At 51.0% G+C, this 14,465-nt stretch overlaps 2 protein-coding genes across 3 annotated transcripts; both read right to left on the reverse strand.

The window, feature by feature from the left end:
• Positions 1-10,524, reverse strand: AGTRAP (angiotensin II receptor associated protein). Of its 2 annotated transcripts, XM_063317456.1 has the most exons (5): positions 10,429-10,524; positions 4,781-4,815; positions 4,047-4,158; positions 3,444-3,645; positions 1-754 (listed from the first exon to the last, which is right to left on the reverse strand). In XM_063317456.1, the coding sequence occupies exons 1-5, from the start codon at positions 10,453-10,455 to the stop codon at positions 642-644; spliced, it is 489 nt and encodes a 162-aa protein (XP_063173526.1). In that variant the 5' UTR covers positions 10,456-10,524; the 3' UTR covers positions 1-641. The 2 variants fall into 2 exon arrangements, with proteins under 2 accessions (XP_063173526.1, XP_063173527.1); XM_063317457.1 differs by lacking the exon at positions 4,781-4,815 and having other exon boundaries at positions 10,429-10,482.
• Positions 10,525-12,096: 1,572 nt separating this feature from the next.
• Positions 12,097-14,278, reverse strand: DRAXIN (dorsal inhibitory axon guidance protein). Its single transcript, XM_063317394.1, has 5 exons — positions 13,769-14,278; positions 13,017-13,313; positions 12,646-12,729; positions 12,395-12,484; positions 12,097-12,271 (listed from the first exon to the last, which is right to left on the reverse strand). Exons 1-5 carry the CDS (start codon positions 14,220-14,222, stop codon positions 12,159-12,161), a joined length of 1,038 nt encoding a protein of 345 aa, XP_063173464.1. The 5' UTR covers positions 14,223-14,278; the 3' UTR covers positions 12,097-12,158.
• Between the last annotated feature and the right edge of the window lie 187 nt (positions 14,279-14,465).

A 14,465-nucleotide genomic window follows, 5' to 3' on the forward strand; every position in this document is an offset into this window, starting at 1 on the left:
TGGGTTGAGAAACATTTTATTAAAAACCATCTTAATTCTCAGGCACCTTGAAAATCAAAGCCCAGGGAAAAGAATGTGAAGGCACAGTGGTGGCTCATGGGCAGAGAAGCCGTTGTCCAAGGCAGTGCTCGGGGAGAAGTTCACCGCCTCCTGCTACCGCCCTCGGTAGCCATCTGTCCATCCCTCCAACATCCGTCTTCTGCAAACACCAGCCAGGCCAGGTTGGCCACAAATTCCATGCGCCGACATCCAAACAGGGCTGGACACCGCCGCAGAAAAGTTGTGCTTGAAACAGGCACCCCTTGCATCATTAAAAGCACCCCTTTAAGGCAGCGAAGTCTGTGCAAAGAATTCCAGGGTGGCGCACCATCCCTTTGCCCTGATTTAGAAACTATCAGCAACTGCATCCCACAAGGCAGGGGAATTAAAGCTGGAGGGACCCCGGGGATATTCACACTTTAAAACACCGCAATTTTCCAAGCGGCTGGCAGTTCTATGCTGGGTCGGAGAGGGCTGCCAGACTTTTGTCCAGAAAAAAAACTTTCCCTCCAGCAGGAACAGTGTACAGGGAGGGAGGGCCCCAGCTGCTTTCCAAAGACGGTGTGGAGAGCGGTCGGCCTCTTCGGCCCCCCAAGCGGGCATCAGTAAGGGAGTGGCTGGGTGACTTTGCTGGCCACGTCGGGGTACGGGCGTGGTGGGCCTGGCGTGTCAATGGACTGGTAGGCACTAGTATCCTGGCTGACGCCGAGCACACCTGCAGGGGCGACATTGAAACATCTTTAGTGGCAAAGCCTCACTTTGGTCCCAGTTCTTCCCAGCAGAGGATCAACAAACGTAGAAGTGGCCCAAAACCACCAGCCATCAGAATCGGTGTCCGAAAGCACAATCTGTTCACGAGCAGGGGCGTCTCTTAAGCAGCTCAGCTGGGCCACAGATGCATGAGACTGGCAATCTCTGCGTGGGGAAATGTGTTTGTCTTTAGGTACCGCACATCCCTTGAAACCCCAGGTGCCAGTTAAACCACCCTGTTGTGGGTTGGGTTGACTTCACTTTAGCGTGGCCCAAATCCCATTTGTACAGGGGCCCTCGCTTCAGCCCGTTGCACCACCCATTAGCTGAGGTTGCCTCCATGCGATCTGAGAACATTCACTAAATTCCACAGATTAACAGAAGCCAGACCGATGGATGCTTCTGATGCGTGAAAAATAACAAAACCTCCCAAGATGGAGGCAGCCAACCTTCAAAGTACCTTGGTATTTCCATGGGTCTTTGAGACGCCCGTAAACAGGTCCAGAGAACAACCGATAAATTTGTGCCGAATTGGTTTCAAGACACAGAGCTCATATCCTTTGGGAATAGCTTTAGGGACTGCTAATACTGCCCCATTTTGAAGAATCCAAGAAAAACACAGCTCCAAGTCTGAACAGGGAGCCATCCAAATATTATGGGATCCCTAAACCCCAAGAGTTCCAATTTACCTGGCGAGGGTAGAGAATTATGGGACTTGTGGTCTAACAACTGCACATTCCCATTGGCACCGTATCGTAGTAACCAATTTGATGGTCAGATTGGCCAAAGACACACGGAGGAATATGTCTGGAAGCCACCTCCTGTGTGCACTTTTCCTAAGGAATTGGAAACGTGTGCCAGGCTTGAGAGGCGAGGCCTGATCTAGCAAAGCTCTTCCTGTCTTCTTAGAAAGTGCAAAGAACTGTGCAAAGGAACACCCGGACATTTGCACCATTACGCCCCCTTAAGAACCCCTCACTCTTCTCCAAAGCCAATGCCCCCATATGAAGAAACTGTTAATAGCTGTGTTCGGTATGAGGATGCAGCTGGTAACACAGCTTTGCAAAAGACTGCTTTAATATTGCATATTTGCAGCCTCCATATTGCTGGATTTTGAAAAAGAACGTGGGGTGGAAAGAGATCACACTGGCGTGCGCACAGATCTCTCATCCAAGCGGGCAACGTTTCTTCATGCATCCTCCACATCAAGGAAAGAAGAGATAATTCAGGAAGGTCTCAGAGTTGGAAAAGCAGACAAAGAAATAAATATTTGAAGAACACAGCCGGCTTGTCAGCTACTTCCAGCTACGTCTGATCCTCTGGCGATGCGCTGCGCTTTAAGTACAAACCTGCACACTGTACTCCAAGGAGCATCACAACTGTGGCACAGCCAGACATCTACTGAGCCACAGTTTGAGAGTAAAATTAGTAAAATGTTCTTTCAATCACCATTTCAGAAAGAACAGCTTTATCATCCTTTTTCAGCCCGCAAATATTAAACCCAATAAACTAACCCCCGCCCGCCGCATTGAATTGTAGGTGAAAATGTAATTTGAAGAAAGGCTGATTTTCTTTCCCCAGTAAGCAAGATGACCTTTTAAGAGAACTTTTAGAAAAAGCATTGTAACAGCTGTTTGAAGGCAGGTGAAATAACCTTGGAGTAGATTTAATTTTGGGGGGTGTTTAGATATACAAAGTACATTAAGAGCTTATGAACATTCAGAACCACGGGTGAGTTTTGACACTGATCTCAACCACAGGGAAACCTCACCACAAGGAGAGAGAGCACTTGTCCTGCTGGCAAAAAGAAAAAGCGTAGCTTGCGGTTGTGGCACAGGGGTGTGTGCATGGCTGGGGCCCCAGTCATGAATCATGCGGAGAGAAGAAAGGGATAAAACTGAATTGCCTGTCCCTGCAGAGGTGCTCTTGACACATGAAGGTAGACCCACCGAGGCCGACTTAATTACAACGGTAACGACAGTGCTTCAATGGCTTCCTTCATGGGATGGTAACGTGGTAAAGGGCAGAAAGGTATCTTGATAAAGTCCCAGTTCTGCACCTTTGTACAAGGCAAAAAGCCAGCTTCCTTAGGCCCTCGGAAGATGATTAAACTTCTGCAGCCCCGGAGAAATTCTTCAGTTTCAGAGGGCTTTGTGCCTCCGGTCTGTGGACCTTCTAACAGCAGGAGGAGGGGGAAATGGAGAAAAGATGGGGGAGAAGATGAAGGAGGTGGAGAAGGTGGAGGAGAAGGAGGCATTTTGCAAACAGTGAGCCACAGGCAAAGGGAAACAACCAATAAATTAAAGGGAAAGCTGACTTCAAAAGCGACGCAGGAGGGGCAAAGCGTTGCAATCACTATTATCCCGGATCAAGCGGCTGTCCGGTGGGGTCTCCAGCTCTGCAACGGAAGAGAAACCGAATAAAAGAAGAAGAGAAAAAAAAAACAGAAAGGGCTGGAGCGCCTGGTGGAAATGGAGAAAGCAGAAGAACCGAGGGCCAGAGATGGACCAGCGAGGGGAGCGATGGAAAAGCAGAGGGCAACAACCATTCCCAGTTGTGCACAAAAACAGACCAAGGGGACGAAAACCGCGCTCGCGGAGGAGACGGGACCGTGCCCAGGATGTGCTTGGAGAGGCGAGACCTTCCCGGCCTACCTAGGCTCAGGGCGTACTCCCCGCCCCGCTCTCGGTACATCTGGTAGGCGAAGAAGCAGGACAACGGCTTGAGGAGCAGGCTGAAAATGGCCATGCCGGTGCAGAAGCGCACGGTGTCGGTCAGCCACTTCTCCGAGCGCTGGTAGTAGAGGCTGAAGTGGACAATGTCCGTCAGGATGGTGAGCAGCAGGCCGGTGAGGAACTGGGGAGGAGAAACACACGGGAGACATCATCGCTGCCCACCCCGGCCGCTGCCACGGCCCCCGTTCTCGTCCACGCTGGCGAATTTGGGCTGGCCTGCCCTGGTTGGGCGTCAGACTCTGGACCGATTCGGCTCTTTCTTCAGACCTTACAAGGCCAAACCAATAGAGCCAGCTGCCTGCCGATGCTGCAGACAGCAGTTCCCATCGTCCCCAGCTGGCCAGGAGGATGGGAGCAAACATTGGACACTGATCAGGGTTAGGGTTGCAATCTGTGCGCCTTCAGAGGCTCCCGAAAGATGACACTTTCAAGGCAATCAGGGCCAGCCAGCCCAGGTTTTGCCCTGACACCCTCCCGACGACCCTCCTTTCAGTTTTCCACCTCAAACAAAGATTCACGAACCATGAAGATGGCATCAACCGAATCCCTCTGAGCGATCGCCCAGACGCCCAGGGCGAGAATGGTGAAGTTGCTCCAGGCGTAGGTGCTTGGCAGCCATTGCACCATGCAGCCCCTGTGAGCAGAGAAGACCTTTCATCCATGCGCTCTCCCATCCCAGTCTACCTCACAGGGCTGTTGTGAGGAAAAGTAGGAGACTGCACTAGAAACACTGCCTCGAGTGGGATATAAATCTAAATAATAAATATATTAATAACAATAGTAATGTAACTCGAAGGCATCTGAGACAGCTGTTTTCTCCCCAGTTGGCACATGAGATCAACCTATTCATAACCCTTTAAAATGTGCGAGGGGCCTTGCCATCTTGAAAGACAAGGCAGGAGAAAGCTGCAATGTCTTTTAAAATAGTGACGCTTTCAGAAGACTGAGAAAATCCAGAAGCTTGGCCCATTTCCCAAAACTACCCCCGTCTTGTTGCCGACCAGCTGCACTTTCCCTGCCCCGCACAGGGTTCTCTGGTTTCCCTTGTGACTAACACCTTTCGCCAACCTGCAGCTGTTTAACCCTGACTTTTATATCAAAGTCAGACTTTCTACCCACAGCTTTAAGGACAGGGTCACCGTGCTACTTTTAAGAAATAAGTTTACGGCCCAGGACGCAAGATGCGTCTGTGGCAGACATCATAGGCGACCATTCCCAGAAATCGCAAAGCTCCAGAGGGCATCCAAGTCACTCACCATATGGTCAGCAGCCAGTGAACCAGGACAATGGCCTAAAAGCAAAAAAGGAATAATTGGCACGAACTTTCTTAAAATACCCATTTTGACCAACTTTTCTTGTCTCAAGGTTTCAACTGGGAACTTCCACCATTGCCCCCTTTTGCCCAAGTCCCTACCAATTCCAGATTTTTTTTTTTAAGGCAACTGTTTAAAAGCATGCTGGGCTGCCAAACTCACAATTTTGGATCTGAGCTCATCTGGGGGGTACCAGGTTGGGGAAAGGCATGGCGCATAAGCATACATGCTCACTCACTCGTACACACACTTCAAAAAAGCTTTACACTAGTACAACAAATCTGCACCACCCTGAGATATATTCCTGCTGCATTCCTAGGCGTTTTCTCCAAGCCCAGCGACAAAAAATGTGGCCTAATTATTTCACAGGAACATTTATTTTATGTGAAAAGGGCTTACAAGCCAGTTTTATGCCATGCATAATATTGATCTCAGGCATAATTTACTCAATGAATTATCTTGGTTATGGCAGAGAGGAATTCACTGAAAACTAGAAAGCCAGGGAAGCAGGAAGTTTGTACCTTGACCTAAAATGAGCAAGCAAGCAAGAATTCTGGTTTTATTCATTTTTTAAAATATGTTTTTTTCACATACCACACATTCCCCATTGCTGGTTCTAGGCAGTTTAAAAAAACTAAATGTAAGACAATTAGTAATACCATGAGATGGCAGATCCGGCAAAGCTGAAAACATCTGCATAGGAACATTAAGCCGAGAGGATTAAAAAATAAGAACAATTCAGATCCAGAGCATAATTTAATTTAAGTCTGTGGCAGGAATCACACCTGGTTTGCATTCCCAGAATGACAAAAAGCTACCCAGCAACCAATAAATGAATGCTGTGCCCTAAAATTCAGGAACAATAAACCAGTGGGGCAGCTGTCTATGAACACATCTGGAAAACTGGAAGGCTAGATAGGGAGATGCGTCCTGAACACAGCTGCACCACCTCTGAATAATATCTGCAGAAATGGATCCTTTTTTTAAAAAATGGCTAGTTCCTAAAAGTCCAGCAGGCCAAGTGAACAGCATCTGCTTAAAAACCATAAATCACTCCTTTTATGCAAAACTTCCTTTTGGTTTTCCCCCACAATTTCTTCCTTCCCACAGCCAGACTTACATTGAAACACATTTCACTTTCTATTGCTGAACAGCTGCCCATCCTAAATGCCAGACGCCAGTATTTGCTAATAGATGGTTAAGGCTTTTCCTTGACGCAGCAAGAATATGGGTCTTGCATTCCTAAAAAATGCTTCTAAGCAAGTGTCAAACAGCCTTCTTTAACCTCTAGACTGCTTCTATACTAGCTTAAAATACTGGTTGGCTCTGGAAATAATACAAATTATTGTCACTTGTTGAGATGGGCGGCTATAGAAATCGAATAAATAAACAAACAAATAAATGTTCCTAAATAAATTTCTCAAAGAGATTAAGCTCTTCTTAGGTGCCAGTTGTAGCTGAAACTTAGATGACAAAGATTGAAATTTGGACAAATTGGAGGTCATAAACTGGCTTGTTTCTACGCCAACTACCTGCTATTAATTCTCATTCAAAAGTCCTAATTCAAGAAAGGAGAGAGAGAAATATATTGTGATGTATTTATCATTTCGACAGCTGGAAAAAAAATCTGCTTATACGAACCAGCAAGACTTCAAGGGCTAGAGGGATCTCACAGAAGTAACACTCATAAAAAAAACCCCTCAACTAATTAAAAACGTGGCCCCCACCCACGGTGTTTGGAGAGCAGGGTTATTAAAATGAAAAGCATGGTGCACGCACAGCCCACATTTGACAAACTTAATTGCCCCCTTGCGGCTTCCAAAATTAAAATAGGAGGGGGAGGGTTGTGTGACTACAGGGAGGGAAATAAATGTTTCATAATCCTTAATTGCATTTTTCCCCAAGGAAACAAAAAACCCAACCAGGGATGGTAGCTTTCACAACATCAAGACCTTGTTGAAAACATTCTCAGTTCCAAAAGCATAATTTTTACGGATGCTTTTCAGCCTGTTCCGGAGCCTGTGTGGATCTGGATCGGGGGGAAATGGCTGACTCCACCCTGCCAAGACCGAGTGGCTGTGCAGGGGGGTCAACCTAGATGTGGGATATTTCTTCTCTGACCTTGGATGGGGTTGTACCTTCCCATTCACAAGTGCTGTGCAATTGGGGGTCTTCCTGGACTCAAGAGCAGCTGTGGCCAGGAAGACTTTTGCCCAGCGTCATCCAATGTGCCAATTGTGCCTTTTCCTAGATCAGGACAGTCACTCATGCCCTTGCCCCCTCATGATTTGATTGCTGCAACACACTCTGCCTGGGGCTGCCCTTGAAGACCACCTGGAGGCTTCAACTGGTCCAGAATGCAACAGTGCATTCGGTATGCCCACGTGGCACCCCTCTTTCGCGAGCTGCACTGCTTCCGTTTGCTTCTGGGTGCGATTCACGGTGCTGGTTATGACTCTAAAGACCAACATGGCAGCGGGCCTGGTTCCTTGAGGGCCTGCCTATCCCCTGTGGGGTCAGCCCAGCTGATTCGACCCAACAGAGCACCTGTCATAGCACCTGCCCTCTGGAATGAGGTTATTCCTGAGATCTGGGTGGCTCCACGGTCTATGTTTTTCCCATGTGTGGGTCTTATTCACCAGACTCACCATCCTTTTTACTGCTATACGCTCTATTTTTCTGGTTTTGTATTTATGCTGTGGGCAACCCAATGTTGATCTGAGGTTGGGTGGCGTTTAAAATAATAAATAAACAAATAAATTTGCTGCTATATTCCATAAGCTCCCTAAAGACATAACCATTGCATTCTCCTTGAATTTATCTGATCTGGTTATTGTCCTCATTTAAGAGGAAATAGATCAGTGATATATAGGATGTATTCAAAGGAAGATTTCCAGCTTCTTGTACTGCTCTGACATCAGAGCAATTCGGCCAATAGCAGTCGAGGACGACCCCGCCTGGCCTTTCCACTTCAGGGCTCCAAACAGGCTCACTTACGTCTAGGGCATCACCAGGCCCTCATGCCGCAAGCCAATCTCTTCAACATGGGTGTGTAAACTTTCCCAGGATCACAGAAGCCACAAGCTTTAACACTTCCGTGCAGTTCCCAAACTCGCAGATTCTTTCAGCAAAGCTGAGTTGCTTGAAGAAAATGTAAATCATGGCTTAAGACTGTTGTTGTTATGTGATTTACATTGTAATATATTATATTATTTATATATTTATATCCTATCTTTGGAGAGAGGAAGGAAGGAAGGAAAAAAGCTTTTTGCTTTGCACAATTGTAGAGAGCAGGTTTTCCAAATCATTATTGTCCACAGCCAAAATATAAACCAGGAAGGTTTATAAACCAGAATATAAACCAGAGCCACCACACACACACAGACCTGGAATGAGGAAGGAAAAAAAAAATTGGGTGCTGCTCATGGAGTCAGCTTTTTTCCACCCCAGGAAAACCTAGTGACTCTGACAGGTAAAAAATCCGGTGATTCTGTTTTTCTCCACCCTGCTGGTGTCTTCCCCGCTTTCTGATGTCACGCTTTGCTTCTGCTGCATCCGAACCATTCCCTTAAAAACAAATGACTCAACTCTCTATTTCCACATACTCAGAAAGAAACGCGCCAGGGGGTGGGGAACTCCATGGATTCTGTCGCTTTAGGCAATTGTGAAATTTTTGCAGATGATAAGATCGCAAGATGGGCTGCTGCATTAACAGTTTCCTCGGAGCCAGCTTCTGGCTGAGCCTCTAAGCAAACCAAGATAACGCTCCATCAGCGTTTGCCCAAAACGTCATGCCATTTCAATGTAGATTAGCTCTGAACAAGGAGGCTCCATTAATCCACCTTTGTCCGCATGGCCAAGCTGGCTGGGATAGGGATCTGACACACATCCCACAACAGGGAACCAAATTTCTACCAGTGGCTTGCCTTTTCAGCAAGCTACTCCTGGCTTGCCTCTTCAGCAGGTGAGTTCCAAGCACAGCCTGTTTCCCAATGCTAGGGACTTTCCTCAAAACATCTACAAACAACACAACCCAATTAAGGCCCAGAAAAAATATTTTTTAAAAGCTCTGCTGATCAATGCCCCTTCTCCTGGTACGTGCCCTTCCTTTGCAGAGAAATCAAGAGTGTTAATTAACAGCCAGGCAAGTAGTTAAGATGCACCACACCATCTTCTTTTTCCCCATACAGTATAAAGTTAATAATTGTTGGTCAACGTCTTCCACTCTGCCTTGAACCCGAGCCAGCTCTCTGCCCTGAATGCTAGGACTAAACAGCAGGGAGAAAAAGAAAGTGTAACTTCTCACAGACAAAGACACCCATTTTATTCAAACCCTCCCCCCTCAAGGTTTCTGTGATTTCAGAAACAAAGTATAACAGCATCACCCCGCTGGAATCTCTTGGAAACTGGGCGTCCTATTTGCAAGGTTACCATGCAGCAGCCTCCCTGCATTTAAAAAGCTAGCACATCAAGGTGGGAGTCTCAAGTGGCCCTGTAGTGCTGCCTTTCTATTTACAGTGCACAGTTCAGCTGCATGTGAATGAAACCGTGTGACACTGAACAGCCTGCTAAAGTGGGGGAGAAGGTCTAAGCCATGGTTTGGGGCCCATGAGATTGGTCTTCAGATGCCGTTGGTGCAAACCAGCATTGGATGTGCTGCAAAGTAGCGTTTTCCCCCTTTCCGGCTGAGAAACTGCCCAATACACCTGCTGTGTTGCACCACGGGCTGCCCGCACAAGGCGGCCGTCACTTGGAGATGGGCCAAGAGAAATTCCCAGTCCCCCACCCCAACAGGCACCCTCTTCCCGGCCCATCAGAGTTCCTTGCTCGGCCACCAGCTTCCACGCTCGCCGCTCTGCTCCCTATCGCGCACTGGCTTCCTGCAGAGGTCTGCTGCTGAGCATGTGCCAGGAAACTTGCAGCTCCAATCCCGCCCAACAGCCGTGGAGGCATTCACAAGACTTTAAAGGGCTCTCCCTTTTCCCCATTGAAAGATGGAGCCGAAGGGTGCCTACCTTGCAGGGGTGTCAGATGGATAGAAACGCCTGAAGCTACCCCAGGAGCCCAAAGGCCTGGCTGTTTGCATCTTCGCCCCACAGCCCCCTAGTTACCCCCCTTGCACCCCCGTGTGCCTTCCCGCTTCCCTGCACACTTCCACAGGCTTGCTTGCACTCCGCTGCCATCACACCCTCCCCTTTGCACACCCTCGCGCCGCCCCACTCTTCTTGCCGGCACAGGCTCGGCTCCCACCTTCACCCCAATCCAGGCGCTCTCCCCACCTCTTCTCCAACGCGCCCCGCGTTTTGCATCCCTGCAGCGCCCACCCACCCCTTTTCCCACGCTGGAGAGGCGGCGGCGGCCGGTCAGCGTTCGCACAACCCGCTTCTTCTCCCGTCGCCCGCATCCACCCACCTTCCGGGTTCCTCCGACACGCCGAGCCGCGAGGAAACGGCCCCACGTTCCCGCTGTGCAAGCTGAGCCCGCTGGCAGACCGGGTCCCCTCCCGGGTTAAGAGGTCGTGGGGACGCGGCCGCGAAGGGCATGCCCGCAGCCTCCGCACCCGGGTTTGGCCGGCTTCAGCCTCGACCTACCTTCAGGTTAACGGCGGGGACCTCCATGCCGACGGAGCCCGGGCAGCGTAACACAGCTGGAGCCGCCGCTGCCGCCTTCCCCTTCTTCTTTCCCGGCCAGCCCCGCCCCGCGGCTGCCGGCCGGCCCCCCGGCCTGCCTCCCTCCCGCTCTCCGCATCCGGGAAGGGGCAGCGTCAAAGCGCGGCCAGGCTGGGACGCGGAGCCACTCCGGAGCAGGGAGCCTCTGAGCCCGTGCAGAGGGCTCTCCCTTCCGCGCCGCCAGCTGCGGGACAGGAAGCGTCACCATCGCGACAGGGTAATATTGCTATAAATAATATAGCAAACTGATCACCCTCCACCCAGTGTAGCAGCGTTTTCTACCGGGGGCGGGCGGGGGGCAGATTGCACTGGATGCACCAATGCATACATGTTGTGGCCAAGGGTATTTCTAAAATAAACTTTTATTTATAAAAGTGTTTAGCAATTTATATACAGGGAAGGTTTGAAAGATGCCCCCCTGCCCCGCCCAGAGGCTGTTTGTCTTCCTTGGAGGAATATGCTGGCTGAGGAATAACCTGCAGCTCCCCCCACCCACCCCCACCAGGAAGGTGCGGCAACGGGATATTCAAAGATTTTCCGGTGCAGAGAATGCAAGGTCAAGGTTGGCCAAAGAATGGCCAAAAACGCAAGGTCAGGGTTGGCAGAATGAGCTCCAAGCGCGGGGGGTGGGGGCAGTGGATGGGAAAAAGCTGAGATAAGTTTTAAACCCCCCCACGCAGGTTTATCTAAGCGCATTCAGGGAAGGAGACCCAGAGGTGATGTTGTGAGAAGTGTATTTATTTACATCTCATCGAAACCGAAACATGCAAGCATGGCACAGGGTCCGCACGATGGAGTGTCGGGCATACCCAGGCTAATTTCTCTCTCCCTCCTCCCTCCCCCACTGAAAGGGTCTCCTGAAATCATGACAAATGATGGAGAATCAAAGGAGCTGACCCCATGAATTGGCTGCTGCAAACTGGCCAGAAAAAATCAGTCTCAAACAGGAGAGGTGTACAAAGACAAACCAGAAATAAATAGGGCAGGGGGGGGAGTCCTTCACTCATGTGCTGTGAGTCAGGTTTCTAGACCTGATGGTTTCTTAAGCAGCTAAGTGCACTACAGCAGGCAAATAGTGCCTGGTGACCTGGGGGTGGGGGTAGCCCCTCCATTGGGGAGGTTAAACTAGCCTTTCGTAGCAATTGAGTTTCACAGCCTTCCATGTTTTCTCAAGAAATCCTTGGCCATGAGAGGGTGCCTCCTGCATCTCTGGATGAGTCCCTGATGAACCTGCCTCTCTTTTTGCAAGTCCTGCCCTCCTTGGCTCAGCTGGCAGCCTCCAGTCTCTCCCAGCGCAGGGAAAGAGATATCCCCAGAGCGCTGACTCACAGAGACACACAGCAGGCAACCTCATCCCTTGGGAAGAAACACCCAATTTCTCCATTTATTTCAGAAAGTTTTCCCTGCCAACCCCAGATGGGCTCGGCCTACAGCACTCAATTTATAACTTGGGTGCAGACAGATGACTTAACAGTGCCCACTGCTCAGCCCCCTCAACCCAGGAGTCTCTTTCTAGAACAGGGTTTCTCAACCTTGGCGGCTTTCAGATGCGTGGATTTCAACTCCAGAATTCCCCAGCCAGCTGCTGGCTGGGGAATTCTGGGAGTTGAAGTCCACGCATCTGAAAGCCGCCAAGGTTGAGAAACCCTGTCCTAGACATTAACAAACGATCCTTGATCTCTGTCTGCGGATTCTGGCTCTACGCAGCGGCCTTTCCGTCGGATGACCCTTCGATTCCGGTGGAATTTGGCGTAGCAGCGGAGACCTAGCGGGGGAGAGAAAAGCTTTGAGCCACATTTAGGGGAGGGGTCTCCAAAGAAGGAAGGTGCGACCCCCCCATTGTGTCCCCAAGCGACGGGCCGCCTTGCCGGGACACACCTCCCCGTACCTTCACTGCACATGCAGTCGTCATAACACTTGTTGTTCAGGCCACGGTTATGCAGCTTGCAGAGGCGTCCTCGCAGATCACAGCAGCTGCCTGCCGGGGCAAACACCCCAGTTTAACGCACCCCCGAACTAGCATGGAATCGTTTCTCCCCCCCTGCAAATCAGCCAGGTGGGGAAGCTCGGCTCTCTCGTCTCCCTGGCTTGCGGCTCCCCCTTCTGGCGAGGCTAGTCCTCATGGAAAGTGGCACCCACCTGAGAGGCAGTCGAGGTGATGATCGCAGGGCTCCCCTTCGGCGGACGACGTCTCGTTGCCCCCTCTCTGGCTCTGCCATTTCTCTGGCACAACAAAAGTGTGGGTAAGAAAGAAAGAAAGAAGGAAGGAGGAGGGAGGGAGGAAAAAAAGAAAGAGGGAGGGAGGGAAGAAGGAAAAAGAAAAAGAAAGGAAGGAAGGAAGGAAGGAAGGAAGGAAGGAAGGAAGGAAGGAAGGAAGGAAGGGGAAACAGCTCAAAAGGGGTAGACATTTTCTAACCATGGAGGCTCCATCTAACCATCAGGCCCATCACGGATTTCCCCAACCCAGCTGGGTCTCCTTTCTGGACACCTGCTTGACAAGCAGCAGTTACCTTTCTTCCTGCTGGACGGCCACATGTCCAGCCGGAGGTCTTCGTAGTCGGTCCAGTCGAAGAGGGCCATGTCCAGGGTGGGCATGACGTCGCCCTCTTGCCAGGCGTGGAGCTGGGGCCGAGAGGAGATGGCTCGGGCAGGGAAGGGCTCCTCGGTCAACATCTGGGGGGCGGGGCTGGGGAGGGAGGTGGGGACCAAGCCAGCCGAAGCCCCTTCCCCATGGAGGGGCCGGAGGTGCTCAGCAAGGTTGCCCGGCTTCTTCACCAAGGCCCTCGGTCTCAGCTTGGAGCCTTTCCCTGAAAGAGGCGAGAACCGTAGCAGGGGACCTCTCCAGTCTGCCATTCTGTGGAAGAGTGCCCCTGATCATGGAGGCTTTACAAAACAGTCTCGCAGCTGGCAGTTAGGCCCTGGAAGGGCTCTGAGGCAGCTGACGAGCCATTTACAAAAGTGCCTTTGCTTTGGGGCCCAGCAGGTAGACTGCTCCTCATGCTAGGGGTATGCTCTCAGTGGGTGACTGTCAGCCACTAGTACAATGGAGCCAACAGAAAAAGCCATAAGAGAGCCCGAAAAGGGATCTCAGAGATCATCTATAACCACCCCTCGCTCAACCCAATATGGGGAGGGGTGTTGGCCAGCCAGCTGTTTTCTAAATGCCTCCAGTGCAGGAAAACGTGCCGCCTCCCTTGTTTTCCCTCCCCTTGTGGAAAATCGGGGACCCCACTTTCCTCTGCCCCCCGTGGCGGCTGGCTACCTCGATGCTGCTTCAGTCTCTTCCTGCGGCTGTGCCGCCGATGCGCCTGGGCCGGCTTCTTCCCCCTCTCGGGCGCCGGGGCGCGGTTCTCCTGCTCGGGATATGGGAACGCAAAGCCCACGAAGGCATCTTTCTGCCGGAGGTCGGCGGGGCGTTCCATCACCCTCAGTTCTGGCCCCTCCAAGCCAGGCCAGCTCGGGAGCAGAGGATTGCCGACTTCGCTGGAGCCTGGGGACCCGGGGAGCATCCCGTCGTGGTCCACGTGCTGGTTCTCCGGCCCTTGTTTGTGGGGGTACGGGGCGACCCTCAGGGAATGCATCCAAGGGTCCCGGCTCGGGAAGCTATTGTCATCTTCAGGGGAGTTAGAGGCCATCCTGGGTCCCGAGCTGAGCGCGCCGGTGGCCGTTGGACGGAGGAGGAGGACGGAGAAGAGCCAAAGGGGAGAGCAGGCCATGTTTCCAGCTCCCTTACCTGCAAAAAGCAAAACAGAAATTACGAACCTCCGGGATCAGAGAGAGTCTGCCTAGAGAGGCACTGACGGAAGGTTGGGGAACGTGCAGAGCGGCTATCGGTCCCCCTAAACCAGCATTTATTTTAAGCAATTCCACTTGAGAGCTGATCTTTTCAAGGAGATGAAAAGGGAAAAAGCGGCAGGGAGGCTTTGCGTGCACAGCACCACCATCCTCTTTCAAACTGG

This window comes from Candoia aspera, chromosome 18 (genome assembly GCF_035149785.1).
Source record: "Candoia aspera isolate rCanAsp1 chromosome 18, rCanAsp1.hap2, whole genome shotgun sequence".
In the NCBI taxonomy this organism is placed as follows: Eukaryota; Metazoa; Chordata; class Lepidosauria; order Squamata; family Boidae; genus Candoia; species Candoia aspera.